At 43.3% G+C, this 18,481-nt stretch overlaps 1 protein-coding gene across 2 annotated transcripts in view; it reads left to right on the forward strand.

Moving 5' to 3' along the window:
* Nucleotides 1–18,481, forward strand: part of ABTB3 (ankyrin repeat and BTB domain containing 3) — a 304,327-nt gene that overhangs the window by 270,249 nt on the left and 15,597 nt on the right. Inside the window, exons 7-14 of one of the 2 annotated variants that reach the window (XM_072655838.1) lie at nt 137–238; nt 3,317–3,410; nt 3,547–3,682; nt 4,398–4,618; nt 8,169–8,347; nt 12,742–12,847; nt 14,065–14,167; nt 17,355–17,436. In XM_072655838.1, coding sequence (XP_072511939.1) covers nt 137–238; nt 3,317–3,410; nt 3,547–3,682; nt 4,398–4,618; nt 8,169–8,347; nt 12,742–12,847; nt 14,065–14,167; nt 17,355–17,436 — 1,023 coding nt within the window. The remainder of the gene's footprint in view (nt 1–136; nt 239–3,316; nt 3,411–3,546; nt 3,683–4,397; nt 4,619–8,168; nt 8,348–12,741; nt 12,848–14,064; nt 14,168–17,354; nt 17,437–18,481) is intronic. The other variant, XM_072655840.1, reaches the window with a different exon arrangement.

Genomic DNA, 18,481 nt, shown 5'->3' on the forward strand with positions numbered 1-18,481 from the left:
TTCCAAGCCTTTTTTTCTCTCTTTCCTCATGTGCATCTCCAGCCAAATGTGCATAGTGAGATGGACAGAGGTCCTTTTTGCTACTCAAAAGTATTTCAGAGATTGTCTTTTGAAAATAATTTTAATTTGTTTGTAGGTAATCAGTACTCCTCAAAAATATCCATCCGTCCACCCTGAGACCCGCCACTGGACAGCTCTGACATTTGCTGTGTTACATGGACATATTCCTGTAGTTCAGGTATTTCTATATTGTTACTCACATCTGACTTGTAATTTTGCCCCTTACTCTCTGCATCCCAATCAGCATGAATTTCTCTGGGGATGACCATATTGATTAAGTGTAGTAATATAGCATATTCATATCATATGAATAAAAATACTATATGTAATTATCTATATTACTTAGCTTTAACCAATATGGAATGATTACATGCACACACACACAGTCACCATCATTAAAAAACAAAAACACTAAATTAAACTAAAAGCCTAGAAAAATTCTTTCAAATTTCTCCTCTTGCTCAGTTACATTTATATATTTTTCTATTCCATTTTCTTAAGTAAAAACAAGACCTTATGAGTTTTAATATATTGGAGCTTCATTCTGAAATTGTCAGGATCCCTTGATCATTCAAAGTATACTAAGGAATAGGCCTTAGAAGGTAACATCAGCTTCCCCTGACCTTATGGCCAAGGTCCATCAAAGACTAACCATTATATTGTTCATTATCCACATGAAAGAGCCTCAGGGAACTAGGCACCACAACCAGGTCCAGAAGATCCTTCGGAAAACACTTAGAGGACAAGAGAAACCCAGCTAACAGACAAACAAGGAAAGATCTGCATGAACACCCAGTCCCTTAATCCTTACTGTTCTGCTGAAACAAGATCCTGTCTCTTCTCTCCCTCCCTCAGTAGACACCCTGCTTCTCTCCCTGCCCAAATGTGTTAGCTTGAAGACATCTAGTAGGGTGGTTGTGGTGGGGTGCCAGCAGTGTGCTAGTAAAAGTTTAACTGGGTCTCCAGAAGAAAATAATGTAAGCATGACATACTTTGAAGTTTAATTTGCATCATTAACATGTTCTTTAGACAATAAGCAAACTATAAATCAAACCCTTAGTTGCAGAATTTGCTTACTTCTCACCTTGAAATTGTAATGGTTGGTTAGCACAAATGTGTTCTAGCACACCTCTGGGCTGTGTCTTCCTCAGTAGGATTGGCCATAATTGATTCCTACCCACTTCCTGCTGCTCAGCTGCCCTGCCTTTTCTTCTGTACTAACAGTAATTGTCTTCAGGGTCCTTGTAATGTGAGCACCTTACAACTTTGAGGTTGTACCCTGATAGAGGATAGGAAAAGATGTTTGATTATCTTCTGTGGCACAGCCATTGAGTGCACAGTGGCTCGTTTCACACAGTCACCCCCTCACCAAGGGAGAGGAGCAATTCATGGCAAGTGAGTGATGAGAAATACAGATTTCTTTTAGACAATGCTGTTGACAAACCAATGGGGGAGATGATGTCATGTTCACTCAAGAAGGCTTCTGCAAGTCAATCAGTGCCCCATGGTGCACTGTCTTTGTTCATAGCTCTGATTTAGAGAGTGGGAATATTACCTCTCTCTTCAAGGCTTTTGTTGTCTATCCTTCATTTCCAAAGAGGACTAATGACATCTACTCCAAATGGAAAAGAAAGAACCTGTCTCTTCTGAGTATGTGTAAGGCAATGTGGCATGGTGAATAAACATCTGGCCTTGGAATCAGGAAGACTTGGCTATAAGTCCTACCTCTTCTTACCCCAGGCAATTATCTGAGACTCTATTTAGGTTGCAGAAGATGAATTAGTAGAGAGAGTTTATTCATTATAAGTTCCCTACTCCAATGAAATCACAGGTCCTAACCCAAAAGAACAGTAGCACACAGCTGGAACCATGGAGAGGGTGCCATCTTTGAAGTCAGAAAGACCTGGGTTCAAGATCCCCCTCTGACATATTGACTGCCTAACCCCGTGCTAGTCACTTAACCTTGCAGTATCCTCAGCAGCTATCTAAGTTGGAGAACAGTTGCTGATTTTCATTAGTAAAGGAAGTTTCCTCACTGAGTTCCTTATAATCAGTGAAGTCACATGCTGTCCCTACTGCCTCCCCCGCAAAAAAAAAAAATAGGAAAAGGAGGCTGGGGTGGTAACTGACTAAAACTTTTTGCAGGATGATTCATTTAGTGTAATTATTTGAAAGTTGTCTTTAGATATCCCAAGAACATCAAGAGCTCCAAAGGAACTTAATGACCATGTAGTGCAGAATTTCCTAACTTTTTGGTGTCCTGGACCCCTTTGATAGTCGGTGAAGTCTATATGGACCACTTCTCAGAATTTTTAGATGCATAAAATAAACTACAGAGGAAATCAATTGAGTTGAAATAATTACCAATTTTTTTAAAAAATAAGTTCTTGAATTGGGTCTGAGTGAAGAAACCCTGATCTAGTCCCAGACCTCATCACTCACTTTTTTACGGACAAAGAAATCAAGAATTAAAAACAGGGAAGTGACTTGCTGAAGAAGAACACAGTGGCAGAGCCATGACTCAAGCCCAATTCTCCTAAGACCCTCCAGGGCAGGGTTCTTTCAGCTTCATCCACATCAGTGATATTACGGAGAATCCTAAGACCCAAATCAGAGTTGGAAGGGGTCTCAGAGGTCATTGAATCCAACTCTCTTGTTTTACAGTTACAGATACTGAGGCCCACAAAGGTGAAGGGATTTGCCCAGATCATTAAGTGTCAGAGGCAAGTTTTGAAACCTGATCCTTTCATTCCAGAGCTAGTGTGCTTTTCTCTGTAGCACACTCACAATGGATAGGAAACAGATGACCTCTAAAGCTCCTTCCAACTTCAAGATAATCACAAGGCTGCTTCTTGGGCCAATATGTGGTTGCTCTGGTCATGCGTAGAGTATATTGCTAGAAGATAGAATGACCTTTATTTATCTTCTTTGGCACAATTGTTGGCAGGTCCTATTCTGGGACAAGGGGAATGATGGATTTGAAAAGGAATCAACAGCTCACATACCTCTGCTACTTACTGTCTGATCTTTGGTTAGATATTTACCTCCCTGAGTCTCTGTTTCCTTCTCTGTAAAATGAGGAAGTTGGATTAGATCCCTTTCAGTTCTGGAACTAGGATTCTATGTTCCATTTTTTCATGGCCAAATCATCCAAGGATGCTGAATGACCTGGGGTCTTCAGAGCTTTGGAGCGTATCGTTTCTTGAGGGATTGTCCATTCTCTAAGCATTTCTAAATGACCACTTTCCCTCCACAGCTATTGCTAGATGCTGGGGCCAAAGTAGAAGGCTCTTTAGACCATGGGGAGGAGAACTATTCGGAAACACCTCTGCAGCTGGCTGCTGCCGTAGGTAAGGAAGAAGGGGTTTTCTTTCTCATGATGGGAGGGTCACATCTCCCCTTCCCCACCCCCCACTGAAGTTGGATGTGCGTAGGATGCTGTGTTCATCTTCTTGGTTAAAAACACACCCTTCTCTGGGCTTACAGGAAATTTTGAACTGGTTAGTTTGCTGTTGGAGCGAGGAGCCGACCCAATGATAGGAACAATGTACAGGAATGGCATTTCTCCAACCTCACAGGGCGATATGAATTCTTTCAGCCAGGCTGCAGCCCACGGACACAGGTAGGCTAGGACGAGTCGATGACACCAGACTGTAGGCACTCATGGAGCACTGAGAAGCAACTTCGGGGACTTCTCATCCCTGTCCTACCCAGACCTTATCAACCAAATTCAGCTCTCTATAGCCCAAGATGGCCCACTGGACTATCCTTTTGGTGGCTCACTTTTACTCCTTCTCACATTGACCACATCAGTGCCTCCAGCATTAGCCTACAGGAAGAAATCCCTTTTGCATGTTTTAGCCAGAGCAGCTCACATCAACTGCTGTGAAGAAGATAGAGTCTTTTAAAAATATTAATAACAGGAAAATGGAAACACCAGTCACTTTTACCCTAATGTATATGGGCATCCATTTTAAAATTTCCCGAATGGAATTTCAAGCATTTATTTTGCAAATTAAATTCCTTCACAAGGAAGTAGAGGATAACACTTAGAGATCCTGGCCTCTTAGGTGTAGGTTTCCAATCTCAGGAGAAATTAACCTCGGTGTTCTGAATCTGTTCCATGGAACTGTTCTCCTAGAAGGCCCTCAGAGCCCTTTGCCAGAATCAGTCCCATCCAAGTGTTTGTGGCTATTATTTCAATGGAAAGGGGCAGGGGCCCCCCACCCCAGCCCCCAAGTTGCGGCTCATAGGCCTCCTCTGTCCCTCCCCCACCTCCCAGTACAGCAGGCCCCTTCTCTGAGTGTCTTCCTCTCTCTTGGGCTTGTGATTGACAGGAATGTGTTCCGCAAACTTCTTGCTCAGCCAGAGAAGGAGAAGAACGACATCCTATCCCTGGAGGAGATTTTGGCCGAGGGCAGTGACTTGGCGGAGACAGCCCCGCCACCCCTGTGTGCCAGCCGCAACAGCAAGGCCAAACTGAAGGCCCTAAAAGAGGCCATGTATCACAGCGCTGAACATGGCTACGTGGATGTCACAATTGACATAAGGAGCATAGGTCAGTCCTGGTCTCCCTTCCCCGTGTCTGGTCTGGCCTCCCTAGAGTTGGTCCCTTCCCAGGCTGTCACCTACCAGGGGCCAGGCCTTCTTGACTGGAGATGGGCATGGAGAAGGCTTGTCTGAGGATGGAAGTGGCCTGGCCCAGGCAAGGATGTCAATACTGTCAACTGCCCCTAATCATCAGCATGACATAGCCAGGAAAAAAAAAAATCTCATCCTCCAATCATTAGGAAACATCTCCCGGGCCATTTCTTCACTCATCTGACCCTGTGATTGGCTGGAGGCAGGCAGAGGGGATAGCTAGTGGCATCATTGATTCCCATCCTTCTCACCCTCATGGTAGAAAAGGTCAGGAGAGGGAGGATGGCTCCTGCCTAGGACAGTTCATAATACATCTCCATCTAGAGTATCAGGAGATAAAATTAGGCCACTGAGACCAGCCAAGCTTATGAGCATGTCTGCCTCAAACCCAAAGATAGAAATTGGGCCTATCAGAAACCACCGGACCAAGAAAGTGGGAAACAGCCTCACAGCTCAAGAGAAGGGTGTTGCCTAATGGATGTGAGCTGAGCAAGCTTGCCAAGATTTCTTTCTTTCCTTCCTTTTAAAAAAAAGTGTGCCTTGGGCGAGCTGCGCCCCTTCAGAAAACTCTCTCTCTCTCTCTCTCTCTCTCTCTCTCTCTCTCTCTCTCTCTCTCTCTCTCTCTCTCTCTCTCTCTCTCTCTCTCTCTCTCTCTCTGCTGCAGTTTAATATATGAGAAGCTACATGCGCTTGCATGGAGAACTCATTTTGCATGATTATGCAACTTAGATCCCAATAGTCAGCTTTGTGCAAGATGCTCCCTCCCATCTTTGCCCTTAAATCGTAGGCAGATTGTGGGGAGAGGGAAACTGCAACAATCAGATGCTTGAGAGGGTTCTGTCCGGTTTGGGGAGGGGGAGGATGCAATGTAGTAGTGCTGGATTATAGAAATGTTTTGGACAAGAGAGAAGCGAAGAAAGTGTGGTCCTCTCTTGGGACTCCTTATTGGAACATTTGTGATGAAAGAAACACACACATGCATACATGCACATACATAGACACATATGTACATACACACATACATACAAATACACATAGAACCTCTTCAAACATGCTGTGTCCTAGTTAAATGACCAGGTCTCTGGGCATTGGCACAAGTAGGCTTCCATGTCAAGAATGAGCTTCAGGGGTCACTCCCCACAACATTCTCACTGAGACCATTGATCTCGTTCTCTATATGACTACCAAGAGATCAAAAGATTTCTCTTCCTTGAGTTAGAAGAGACGTTAGGAGAAGCCTGTCCAAGCCCCTCATTTTTCAGGGGAGGGCACCAGAGAGAATAGTGAGTCTCCAACAGTCACACAGCAAGTTTATGGCAGAAGTCATATGGAGTTCATGTTTTGTGCTGTCAGCTCTTCCTAGGCACAGACAGAAAAATGGCACATAGGAGGGCAACGGGCTGATTCACTCAGAGAGGGACAGCTATGTGAAGTTCCCAGAATCTCAGTGTTATGAGAGAGCTGGGTAGCCTGAATTAGGACAAGATTCTCCCCCATCATATACCCAAAACAAAGTCAACACAAGTTCCTTGGCCTCTCTTCTTGAGTATCTCATACAAGAGGAAACTCAGTAGAAGCAACCTCTGTCTTTTGGGACAGCTCATTGGCCAGAAGTTTCTCCTATGTGACAATCAGCCTGTCTTGCCCAGTGGTCCAGCTTCCACTCAGGGCTTTTTGTCTTGGGCCCCAGAGGGGCCCAGCAGAACTAGATTAACTCCTCTTCTACATGATGGTTACATGGAGACAGCTCGCATTTCCCTACTGAGACTATTGGTGAATAATACTATATATTGACACTATCAATCTCTACATCCATGCTATATATAATTAGCTATAATGACAGGAATGGGAAAGTAAGGGGACATTAATGGATAGAAAAATGGTCTTGGAGCCAGAAAGACCCAGGTTCAAGTCATACTGACTGCTCATCTCTGGGCAAGTCATCTAACTTTCTCTAGAAGAGTCTAAGCTGCAGCAAAGGGAACAATCTTCATTAGCGAAGGGAGTTTCCTCTCTGAGAGTTCTCTTCTCCAGGTATTGACCGATGGGGATGAACACAAGGATACTGTCACCATGGGGATGAAGTATAGTCAGATATCAGGGCACTGACCAGGAGACTAGTTGTTAATCATAGTTTGTATTCATATGGTCCTTAAAGTTGGCAAAGTTCTTGACTTGCCTTCTATAGGGTCAGGCAGTGTGGTGGAGACAAGAGGGCATGGGAGCTGGCAAGAAGGTCTGAACTCAGACACGTATCAGCCATGGAGCCCTGGGCAAGTCACAACTGCTCTGCCTCATTCTCCTCCTCAACAAAATGAAGACTCAGAGGTCTTCTAAGACCCCTTTGGCTCTATATCAATAATCCCATGAGCCTAAGTATATTATCTAGATTTTATAAGAGGAAACTAATGCCAAGAGAGATAAAGTGACTGTCTTTGAGGCCTGGGACTGTCTTTTGCCTCTTTTTGTATCTCCAATGCTTAGTACAGTGCCTGGCATATGGTAGGCACTTAATAAATGTTTTTTAATTGACCACCCTTGGTTACACAGACAGTGAGTCTCTGAAGCACAATTCAAACCCAGGAGACTCTGACTCCAATGTGAATGCACTTTACAATAAGCCACACTGCCTTTCTAAGGTAGATTGAATGACAATGCAGAATGTCAACTGTTTTCATGACTCAAAAATCAGAGGCTTACAGATTTAGGTTTGGAAGGGATCCTAGAAGTCATGAAATCCAACCACCTCATTTTACATTTAAGGTAACTGAGACTCAAAGGGATTAGTGATTTGCCCAAGGTTGTATAGGTAGTGAGCAGCTAGGTGGCACAGTGGATAGAGTGTCAAGCCTGGAGTCAGGAATACTCATCTTCACGAGTTCAAATCTGGCCTCAGACATTTACTAGCTGTATGACCCTGAGTAAATCACTTAACCTCAGTTTCCTCATTTGTAAAATGAGCTGGAGAAGGATATAGTAAACCACTTTAGTAAATGTGCCCCCCAAACCCCAAATGAAGTCATGAAGAGTCAGATATGAGTAAAACAATGCAACAACAAAATATAGGCAATAATTCTCTAAGGCAGGATTCAAACCCAGATCTTTCTGACCCCAAGTCATGCACTCTATCCACTAAACTACACTTTCTCTCATTTTTATTTTTGTCCATTTTACCTCCTTCATTACAATATAAGCTTCTTGAGAGCAGGGACCAGTTTTGAATTTTTTTCTTATTCCTAGTACAAGGAAGCTCAAGGGACTGTTTTTTGATTTTTGTTTGTATCGCCCACACTTCGAACAGTGCCTGGCACATAGTAGGTTACCACTTAGTAAGCAGTCATTGATTCGTTGGCTGTAATTCTATAACATTTTGAGCCAGGAGCAAGCTTCAGTTCAAAATCAAATCTCCTTGTGGTTGTTTTTTCTTCCTTTCCTGTTCTCCACCATCCCCCTTGTCATCCCTGCAGGAGTGCCGTGGACTCTGCATACGTGGCTGGAGTCTTTGAGGGTCTCTTTCCAGCAGCATCGGAGACCACTGATCCAGTGTTTATTAAAAGAGTTTAAATCTATCCAAGAAGAGGAGTACACTGAGGAGCTCATTACCCAAGGCCTGCCACTGATGTTTGAGATCCTGAAGGCAAGCAAGGTATGGATGAAAGGGGATTGGACTCCCCCTTGGGTTGCCCGAAGAGACAACATGATGGTCATGTAGCTCCCCCAAATGCTCCTGTGAACCTGCTAGGGAAATGGCCAGCTTTATAAGGTTCCAGATAGCCACTGCACCCAGGTGATTTGGCCATAGATCATTAATATAATGAAGAGGTTGGACTCACTAACCCCTATGGCCCCTTCCAACATTAAATCTATAATCCTATGTAACCTGGCACAGATTCGATCATGGATTACACATGGATCTTCAGTCCATGGGTCTCAATTTTCTCATACATAAAATGATGAGAGCTGAATTCAGTGGCCTTAGAAGTCTGTTCCAATTCCAAATCGATGATCCTATGAAGCCAAGTAGGAAGGCGAGGGCCACAAGGTGGATGATCCAAGGGGGTATCCAAACAATAATGAAACATAGGGAAAGAAAAGAATAAGAATCACATGGGATGGGAAGGAACATGAATTAAAAGAGAAAGAACCCATACTCATGATCTCAAATATACATGGGCACCTGGCTCTATTTTCCAAAGCTAAACAACGTGATCTTGTCAGGGAGTGATCCAATCTCTCTCTCCTTCAACTTTTCTAGGCCTCAACTTTTCCAACTGTAAAATGGGGAGCGGGGGGGGGGGGGGTCATATCCCTTTCCAGATAAATAGAAGATAGGATCCTAGGACTCAGAAACTTTAGGAGAATGTCTGTTATGGACTACTGCTTTCTGAGAATCTTCCCTATGAGCTATCCTGGAGTTTTCAGAGCTTGTGAAAATTGTCACTCTGGTGAATCCACAGGCCATGTTTAAAATCTCCATCATCTCCCTATTGCCCCTAGGATGACAAACAAAATCAACAGCCCAGCATCTAAAGCCCTCCACAACTTTTCCTTTCCTCCCATCTAACTTTCCAGTCTTATTTCATATTAATCCCCTGGATGCAGTCAGATTAGCCAGCTCCCTGTTCCCTTTCCCTGATATTCCCATTCCCTCCATTCTTTCACACAGATGGATCCTTGTGCCTAGAACACATTCCCTCCCAATGCCCATATCTTAGGATCCCTGGCTTCCTTCAAAGCACACCTGAGTCACCACTTCTTTCCTTGTCTATATTCATATTGTATCCATGCAATGGAATGTAAGCTACCTGTGAGAAGTTCTATTTTATTTTTGTCTTTGTATATCCAGCACTTAGCACAGTGGGCCTTCCTCCTCCTCTTCCTTTTTCCTTCATTCTTTTTTCTCCTTATTTTCTTTTCATTCTCCTCCTTCATTCTTCTCATTCTCCCAATCCTTTTCTTCCTTTCATCCATCTTTCTCTTCCTTCACCTCTGTTCTCATCTTCATTATCTCTGCTGTCTTCTTCACTATCATCTTTCACTGTGTCTCTATTCCTGGGATTTCATCAACATTGAACACTACTGATGTGGGATGTCCTTCTATGGAATCAACTCTAACATCTAGACCTAGAAGGTTGGCAGCAGCAAAGAGTAGTTGAATGGGTTGCCCATGATCATATCCCTGCCATGTATCTGAAGCAAGACTTGAACCCAGGTCTCCCTGACTCCAAGGCCAGCTCTCTCTCCTCTGCACCTTAATAAATGTTGAATCATGTTGACTTAAAGAACAAGGACAGGAATAGTAATACATTGTCCCACCTGGAGAACAGGACTCTGGTAATCCTGGATGAGGCTTCCTTCCTCTCAAGTCCTTTTGTGCATTTATCCAGTTAAGAGGCCATGCATCAGAGTCCTTCTCTCTCCATGTGCATCCTGCATTTTCCATGTGCAGATGGAATGTCAGGTACAGCATGGCCACATGCCCTTAACTAACAGAACACTGTGTCCCCATCGGCTCAGCTTGTTAGAACATGAGTCCACAGTTCTTTGACCCTTCTGGTCAAGTCAGTTAACTGAGCCCTCAGGAGACTCAAGTAGAACCAATAGCAGAGACTGCATAGCTGTCATAGTCCTACCTTTTTCTCAGCTCCTCTCTAGCAATAGAGCCTGGCTTCTGAAGCTGCCGTTTTGGCCACTCTGACACATCTGTGCCTGAAACCACCTCTCTAAAGAGACTTGGCTTCTTGCCTAGGCAGAAACAAAAGTGCTATTTTGTGGCTTCTCTTTGATGAATTCCAGGTGGCTACAAGAAGGACATGGTCCAGAGCTGGCAAAATCCATTTGGGAGTACAATCTATGGCTTCCACAGTCCAATCCCTCCAACCTCTCCCTCCCTTCCACAACTATTAAATGGTGCTAATTACATACACTCCTCTTACCTACAGAGGCAATTCACTTTAAGGTTAGACAGAATTAGTTAGGGAGGCCACTAATTTTAATTCAATAAACATTTATTAAGCTGCCTTTCTATGCTAGGGCCTAAGCAAACAAAGGAGAAGAATATGAAACTGTCCCTGTATTCAATCAGCTCCTGTTGAGGGGGAAAGTGGCTAACTGAAATGAACACCTCTGAACATTCAGAGCACCTGAATGGGCATACCAACAAGAACAGGAACCCTGAGAGAGAAGAAATTCAGAGCAATACAATGGAAGACTGAAGTGGTACAGGGGAGAGAACCCAGGAGGCCTGAGTTCAGGTTCTGGTTCCACCACTACCCTCACTTCACAAGTCATTCCATCCTCCCTGAGCCTTAGTCTTGTCATCTTTAGAATGAAGGGTTGGTGTGACATGTTTGCCACAATCTTTTCTAGCTCCCAGCATTCTATTAGTCAATCAGCAATCATCTCTTAAGACACCTACTATGTGTCAGTCATCAGGGACACAAAGGTAAAAATGAAACAGCCTCTGCCATCAAGGAATTTATATTCTATCTATAGAAATAACATGTGCCCACATACATGCAGAATAAATACCAGGGGAGAGGCAGTGTGGTGCAACAGACAGAGAGATGGCCTTCACATCGTGAGAATCTGGGTTCAAGTCCTACCCCTGACACATATCGGCTGTTTGACCCTAGGCAAGTCACTCAACTTTTCAATATTGAAGCCAATTCTTTAAGAACATAAACTGTGAAGTAGGTATCAAGAGGGAGTTCAGTCACAAAGAGTTCACTACACATAAGAAATGACAGACCTGGTTCCAAAAATATACATGGTAATTCTACAGGGGAGATGCTAGAACCTGGGAGAGGGAAGAGGTGATCAGGAAAGGCCTCCCATAGGAGATTTTCTTGATCAATGAACAGGAATGACAATTAGCTCACCAAACATGCCATAGATGCCAAGCGCTGTCCATGGTGCTGAAGATACAAGGACAAGAATGCAACAATTTGGCCCTTAAAAGGCTTATATTCTATCAGTAAATATGTTCAAATATCTCCAAAAAATGATCAGTAGAATAGTGGGGAGAGAGGGAGAGGGAGGGGAGGGAGTGGAAGAGAGAGAGAGAGAAGCGGGGGCATGGAGGGAGAGAAGGAGGAAAGGAAAAAAAGACAGAGAAGGAACAGAAGGGAAAAGTCTGAATAACCCAAGCTCTAGCTAATCAGCCCCTGAATTACTGAAAGATACCTATACTATAGGATATCAATTTCAGTAACTTGTCCCCTTTCTGAGGATCATATGGTGTAAAGGACCACAGATTTAGAGGTGGAAAAGACTTCAGAAGCCATCTGCCCCAATCCTCTCACTTTAGAGATTTTATACTTGGCCCAAGAGGTTAAGGGACCCCAGGTCACACAAGTTATGGGTGACAGCTGGATTTAATCCTAGGTCCTCCAACAATGCTTTTTCCATCACCACATCATGTTGTGAAATGACTGAGCTCCCCAAAGGCCACTGGCTGCTGCAAGCTCTTCATTCCCTTATTTTCAACATTAAGGGCACTGAATTTGTGGTTATTTGTGTCTTATTCAAAGAGAGTCTTGTCAATGTGCCAGGAACAATCATCTGCTGTTATTGGATGGGTAATCCCTGTTTGTGGAAACCCATGAGCTAAAACAATAACGTCAGTTATGTTTAGAAACTAAACTTGATTTTCTCTTCTGTGACATACAAAAAAATTACTTTCTAATGGATATTAAATAAATAGAATGAGAGGATGTGCCTTACTATGGTACCAGGTCCCTGATAATCATACTACTTTTCCCAGAGACCTCTTGGCAATGAGGTCTACTGAAATAGAACATGGGCAGCTCAAGAAAGTCAGTCCTTGCCTCACTTGGATGAGAAAGAAGTTTTAATGCCAAGTTCAGTACCCTACAGGAGACACAGTAACATTTCTGAGGGAGAAGAGGCTCTTGTTGCCTTTACTCAGGACTTCACTTTCCTTAACACTGAGTGAGGAGACACTGAAATTGTGATAGACAGCTTAGGCCAGGGCCTTGGAATCCTCCAGTTCTCAGAGTTCTTGTTTCTCCTCCTTAGAATGAAGTGATCAGTCAACAGCTATGTGTCATCTTTACTCACTGTTATGGACCTTATCCCATCCCCAAACTGGTGGAGATAAAGCGGAAGCAGACGTCTCGTCTAGGTAAGTTACTACCCAGAGGCTGCCTTGCAACTTGGAAAAAGAGGAAGGAAATGAGATGGAGGGGAGGGGAAGGGAAGGAAATATGCCCACTCACTTCTTTAAGTATATTCCTTAAGAAGTTTTTCACCTGGAAAGAATATTATATGGACTCTCTTGGCTAACTTGGCCTATCCCATACGGTCAGGAAAAGATAACCAAAGACTCATTGATCTGAAAATGAAAGAGAATTGATGGTGATCTAATCCACCTTAATTTTCTCATCTAGAAAAGCAGGGCTTGGATGATGGTGTCTGGTACCCCCTTCTAGTTCTCATCTAACTAAGCATGCTGGGCCTGGAGTCAGAAAGACTTGAATTCAAATGCAGCCTTAAACACCTATTCTCTGTGTGATCCTAGGCAAGATGCTTATTCTGTCTGCCTCAGTTTCTTCATGTGTGCAATAAGGATGATAATAGTCCCTACCTTGGTGGTTTGTGGGGATCAAGTTGTTTTGTGTTTTCCATTCATTCTTGAAAAGGACCCTGACATCAAGATGATGACATGACTTGCAATTGACTTTCATTTGAGGGAGGGAGAGCTGTGCAAGTTCACCAACCTCAATTTCTCCTCCAGGACTATCTGGTCTAGTGGCCAGATATTCATCATGACAACTAGAGATGACCCAGGATGCAATGTGGGACCCTAGCCATTTTAGGCTAAGGTCTTATCACATTCTCACTTTGAGTGAGATACACCCATTCAATGAATAGGCCTTCAAAGGATGGCCCCTTTTAATAAAAAAAAAAAAAAGGATCAAGTTGTAAAATGCTTTGCACACTTCAAAATGCTATATAAATTCTAGCTATTAGCTAGCTCTCTTAGAGCTATGATCCTATGAGAAATGAACAGGAGACTGAGTGACATTCTTACAGAAGAGGGTGATGGGAGAGATGCTTACCTTTCAAAACTGACTGTAGGTGAGGATTCAAAGGAGATGTGGCATGTCTGCCCTTTGGCAGAGAATCAAACATTCAAGGCTTCCTGTGAAAGAATCCATGTCAGCAGGTTGGGTTTACCTCTGACTGGGGTCTATTTCCCATCCTGGGTAGCAATCTGTGGTTTCAGTAACCAATCCCATAAGCACCATTTTTCCCATCAGCAATGATACATAATGCAGAAAGTAAATCTCCCTGCTCTGGACTAAAAAGCTTCTCCCCACTCCTTTTCCTTCTTTCTAGATCCTCATTTTCTCAATAATAAAGAGATGTCCGATGTTACCTTTCTGGTGGAGGGAAGGCCATTTTATGCACACAAAGTATTGTTGTTTACCGCATCTCCCAGGTAAGTGCTCCCTCTCACCTTGGAAGCCAGTCATGGTCACTGCAGAGATTGGGACTGCAACCATTCACCAGTTCCAGAGAGTAAAAGGGGGTGGGAGGAGTTTCATAGACTAGATCCCTTGGCAAGTGAGAGAATTGAGGATCCAAGCTCGCAGGATCAGTCTCCTGAATGCCAGGGGAAAGAGAGCCATCTTCCCACCTCTGGGCAGAGAGGTGGTGGACTATGGGAATGGAAGGAGGCATGCATTGTTGGATATGGCCAGTGGGAGGATTGATTTTGCTTAACTGTATAGCCATATTTTTTTTTTTAAAGAGGCTTTATGATGTGTGGGAGGAAGGAAGGGAGAGTCATTATTGGGATCACTCCCAGTCAGTAGGAAGTGTCAGCAATATAGGGGGAAACAAAACACTAAAAAAATTTTAGGGAAGAAAAGAGAACAGGAAGTAGAGATGAAAGAAATGGAGGGAAGGGAAAGAGGAAGGGAGAAAGATTAGGTAGATGTTCGATAGATTGGATGGATGGATGGATGGATGGATGGATGGATGGATGGATGGATGGACGGACGGATGGATGGATGGATGGATAAATACATGTATACATGCATAGGTTTCTCACTAATTCAATTCATACATCATGGAATGAGTCCAAATGTTAGGGAAATTTTACTGTACATTAAAATTTTCACATAGATCCTGGAATAGAACCCAGGGGATGCAGGAGGAGGGAGAGAGGAAAGGAGAAAGGTAGGGACAGAGACAGAAGGAAACGGACTTGTAGTCAGAGGATCTGGATTCAAATTCTACCTTCTTTCCTACCGTGTGATAGCTCTGAAACAAAGTCTCTCTGGGCCTCAGTTTACTCATTTATTCTTCCCAAACCACAGATAAGGTCCATAGAGTTTAAATGATTCGTTCCCAATCACATAGGAGTTAGGTAGAAGAATTGGGATTGAACTTTGAAGTCTCTTCTAGCTCTACATTGCTGGTGCAGGGTGGTCCTTAACCATTCTCAGCATTCAAGACTTAGGTCTCACCTTTCTAAATCCAATTTTCATTTTTTCTCCATAAATCAGAGCAGGAGTCTGATGAATGGAGCAGCTGTCTGAGGGTTTGGGCCCTCTTCTTCTCTGCAGACTCAACAGGAGATGTATTTGAAAATTCAGAACCTGGCTAGGTTCAGAACAGACCAAGGCACAGTGGGAGAAGAGAGAGGATGTGACAAACCTATGGCATCATGGAGAGACCCTGATAAAACCCCACAGTGCCACAGAATGTCAGAGTAGGAAGGGCTCTCAGAGGCCATTGGAGCCAACCCCCCTCATTTTACAGTTGAGGAAACTGAGGCACAGAGTAGCTAAGTGAATTACCCTACTTATTACATAAGATAGTAAATGTCAGAGATGGGAGTTGAACTCAGGTCTTCGGACATGAGAGTCAGTATTCTTTTGTAATATTTATCCTTGACAGGTGATCATTTAGTCTTTATAGACTTCCAAAGATGGTGGAAGTCATCACCACTTGAAGCAGTCCATTCTATTTTGGAGAAACTTTATTCATGTGGAAGTCTTCCATTACATTAAATCGAAAATCTGCCCATCAGCAACTTCCCCATGCTACTCCTGACGCTGATGTCTAGGAAGAGCAGAATAATAAAGTAGCAAGCCATAGAGAAAAGAACGCTGGATTTGAAGCCAAAGGAACATGCTTTGTGGCTTTAGGCAAATTATATGACCCCCTCTAACCCTCAATTTCCTTATCTACAAAAGGAGAGATTTGGATTCAAAGGTCTTCTCTGGCTCCAAAGCCCATGATCCACATTAGATCTTGGGAACCAGGGAAGGTAAATTCTGAAAGAGCTGATGAAAACTGGAGCAAGAGATGCCTAGAGAGTCAGAAGTCATCTTGTCTAACTCCTTCATTTTATATATGAAGAAACTGAGGCACAGAGAGGTGAAGTGCTTTATCGTAGATTCACAGCCAGAAGAGACCTTAGAGACCATCTAGTCCAATGTCATTATTTTACAGATGAAGAAACTGAGGTACAGATAGAATAAATGATTTATCTAATTTTCAGTCATTTTCTCAGTTATATCTGATTCTTCATGACCCCATTTGGGTTTTTTTTTGGCAGAGATACTGGATTGGTTTGCCCTTCCCTTCTCCAGCTCATTTGACAGATGAGGAAACTGAGGCAAACAGGGTTCAGTGACTTGTCCAGGGTCACACAGCTAGTTGGTATCTGAAAAAGCCAGATTTGAACTTAGCAAGATAAGTCTTCCTGGTTCCTGGCCCAGCACTCTATCCACTGTACCACCCAGCTGCCTCTCATTTATCTAATATCACAGAGATAATATATGTCAGACTTGGAAGAGTATTTAAGATAGATCATTGAAAATCTTCAGGCAAAGCCTGGATATCCACTCATTCATGGATATTATAGAACAGATTTTTTTCAGTGAAAGTTTAGACTAATGGTCTCTGAAGTCTCTTCCAACTCAGAGAGTTTTGAACTTGTTTTCCCATATTATAGCCCTTAAAATACTTGAAGACAAGCATAACATCCTTCCTTAAGACTTCTCTTCCTTCAGCTCGTTCTCATATGGCAAGTTCTCTGGTCCTCAATGAATGGATTCTTACCCAAGTCTGAGCTGGAGAAGCTAAGTTGACTGATTCAAGACCAGTGCCCCTTTCATGCCGTTAGTGTGCATTGCCAAATATAGGATGTCACAAAAAGTCTGTTTAAGCTGAAAACTACCCTAAGACTTTTGGGGATACCCTGTATTAGGGGCACAAATGAGACATAATAAAAAGGGAATGATTCATGCATATATTTGATGGATCAATGATCTCATCAGGGCAGGAATCTCTGGTGTGAGAAGACTCTCCATCCCACACCAATCACCACCAATCTATGACTTCATAGATTAATCCTGGAGGCCCAGAGAGGTCTTTCACTTCTTAGCCAGGCTCATGCAGAGAGTGGGGATCCAAAGTGAGATCTGAACCCAGGCCTTCCTGATGGCAAGCTACATCCTCTATCCTTTCTGATGTATTACCCCTTGTTTTTCAAGATATTAGCATGAAAAGGAACCAGCATAGCTCCATTTGTCAATGATCAGAAGCCATGTTTCTGGCTATGGGCAATGTTTCTCATTCATTTTTTTCTCTCTGTTTTCTTTCTTGTCTAGGTTCAAGGCACTCCTATCCACCAAGCCAACAAATGACAGCACGTGCATTGAGATCAATTATGTGAAATATCCCATCTTCCAGGTAACCTCCCCATCCCAAGCACCAGGCACTTCTCAGCATGCACAGTACACATGCAGTTGCCTCCCACTTATTCCTCTGGGGATTGGGGGCTCCACCAGCTGTACAAACTACCTGTGGACCTTCTCTGGACTTCCACTGGTAGAAGCCTAGGGAATACATGCTGGTTTTAACATTAACCAAGTATAATGCAATGAAAGAAAGTACATCTGCTTTCTAAGAAAGTAAACAATATTCTTCCTGAGTTTAAATCTGGCCATTTACCAGTTGTGTGACCCTAGGCAAGTCACTGAACCCTGTTTGCCTCAGTATCCTCATCTGTAAAATGAGCTGGAGAAGGACATGGCAACTACTCCAGTATCTCTACCAAGAAAACCCCAAAGGAAGTCACAGAGAGTCAGACATGTCTAAAATGATTGCACAATGAAAGAATCCATTCATTCAGTGAAACAGCATGGTACAGTGGATAGAATGTGGACTTTGGTATCAGAACACACTGGAAATAGAAAAGAGGAAGAAGGGCACTCTAGGCAGAGGGGACAGCCCCAGAGAATGCCTGCAATTGGGAGATGGCGTTGTTCATGGAATAGAAAGTATATGTCAGTGAGGAAAGTATGAGAAGACTGGAAAGGTAGGGGTGGGGCATCTAGATTGTGAAGAGCTTCAAATGCCAACCCATCCAGCTGCCATCCCTCACCACATGACCAGCCCATCTTCTCTTCCTAGGCCATGGTTTCTTGACATATTTTACTACCTCCTATTTTATAAATAAAGAAACTAAGGGTCTGGGAGAGGTTGAATGATTTGCCCATAGACACAGAGCCGATTAAATGTCAGATAAAGGACTTAAAATGAGGTCTTCCTGGCTATAGCCTCATCCACTTACTAACTGGGTAACCCTGGGTAAGTCATATAATCTTTGTGTGCCTCAGTTTCCTCATCAGTAAAATGGCAACAAGCACTTATTAAGCACCTACTGTGTTCCAGGCACTGTATACTAAGTGCTGGGGGTTCAAAGAAAGGGCAGAAACACAGTTCTTGCCCTCAA

The sequence above is a fragment of the Notamacropus eugenii genome, chromosome 3, assembly GCF_028372415.1.
Source record: "Notamacropus eugenii isolate mMacEug1 chromosome 3, mMacEug1.pri_v2, whole genome shotgun sequence".
Taxonomy (NCBI): domain Eukaryota; kingdom Metazoa; phylum Chordata; class Mammalia; order Diprotodontia; family Macropodidae; genus Notamacropus; species Notamacropus eugenii.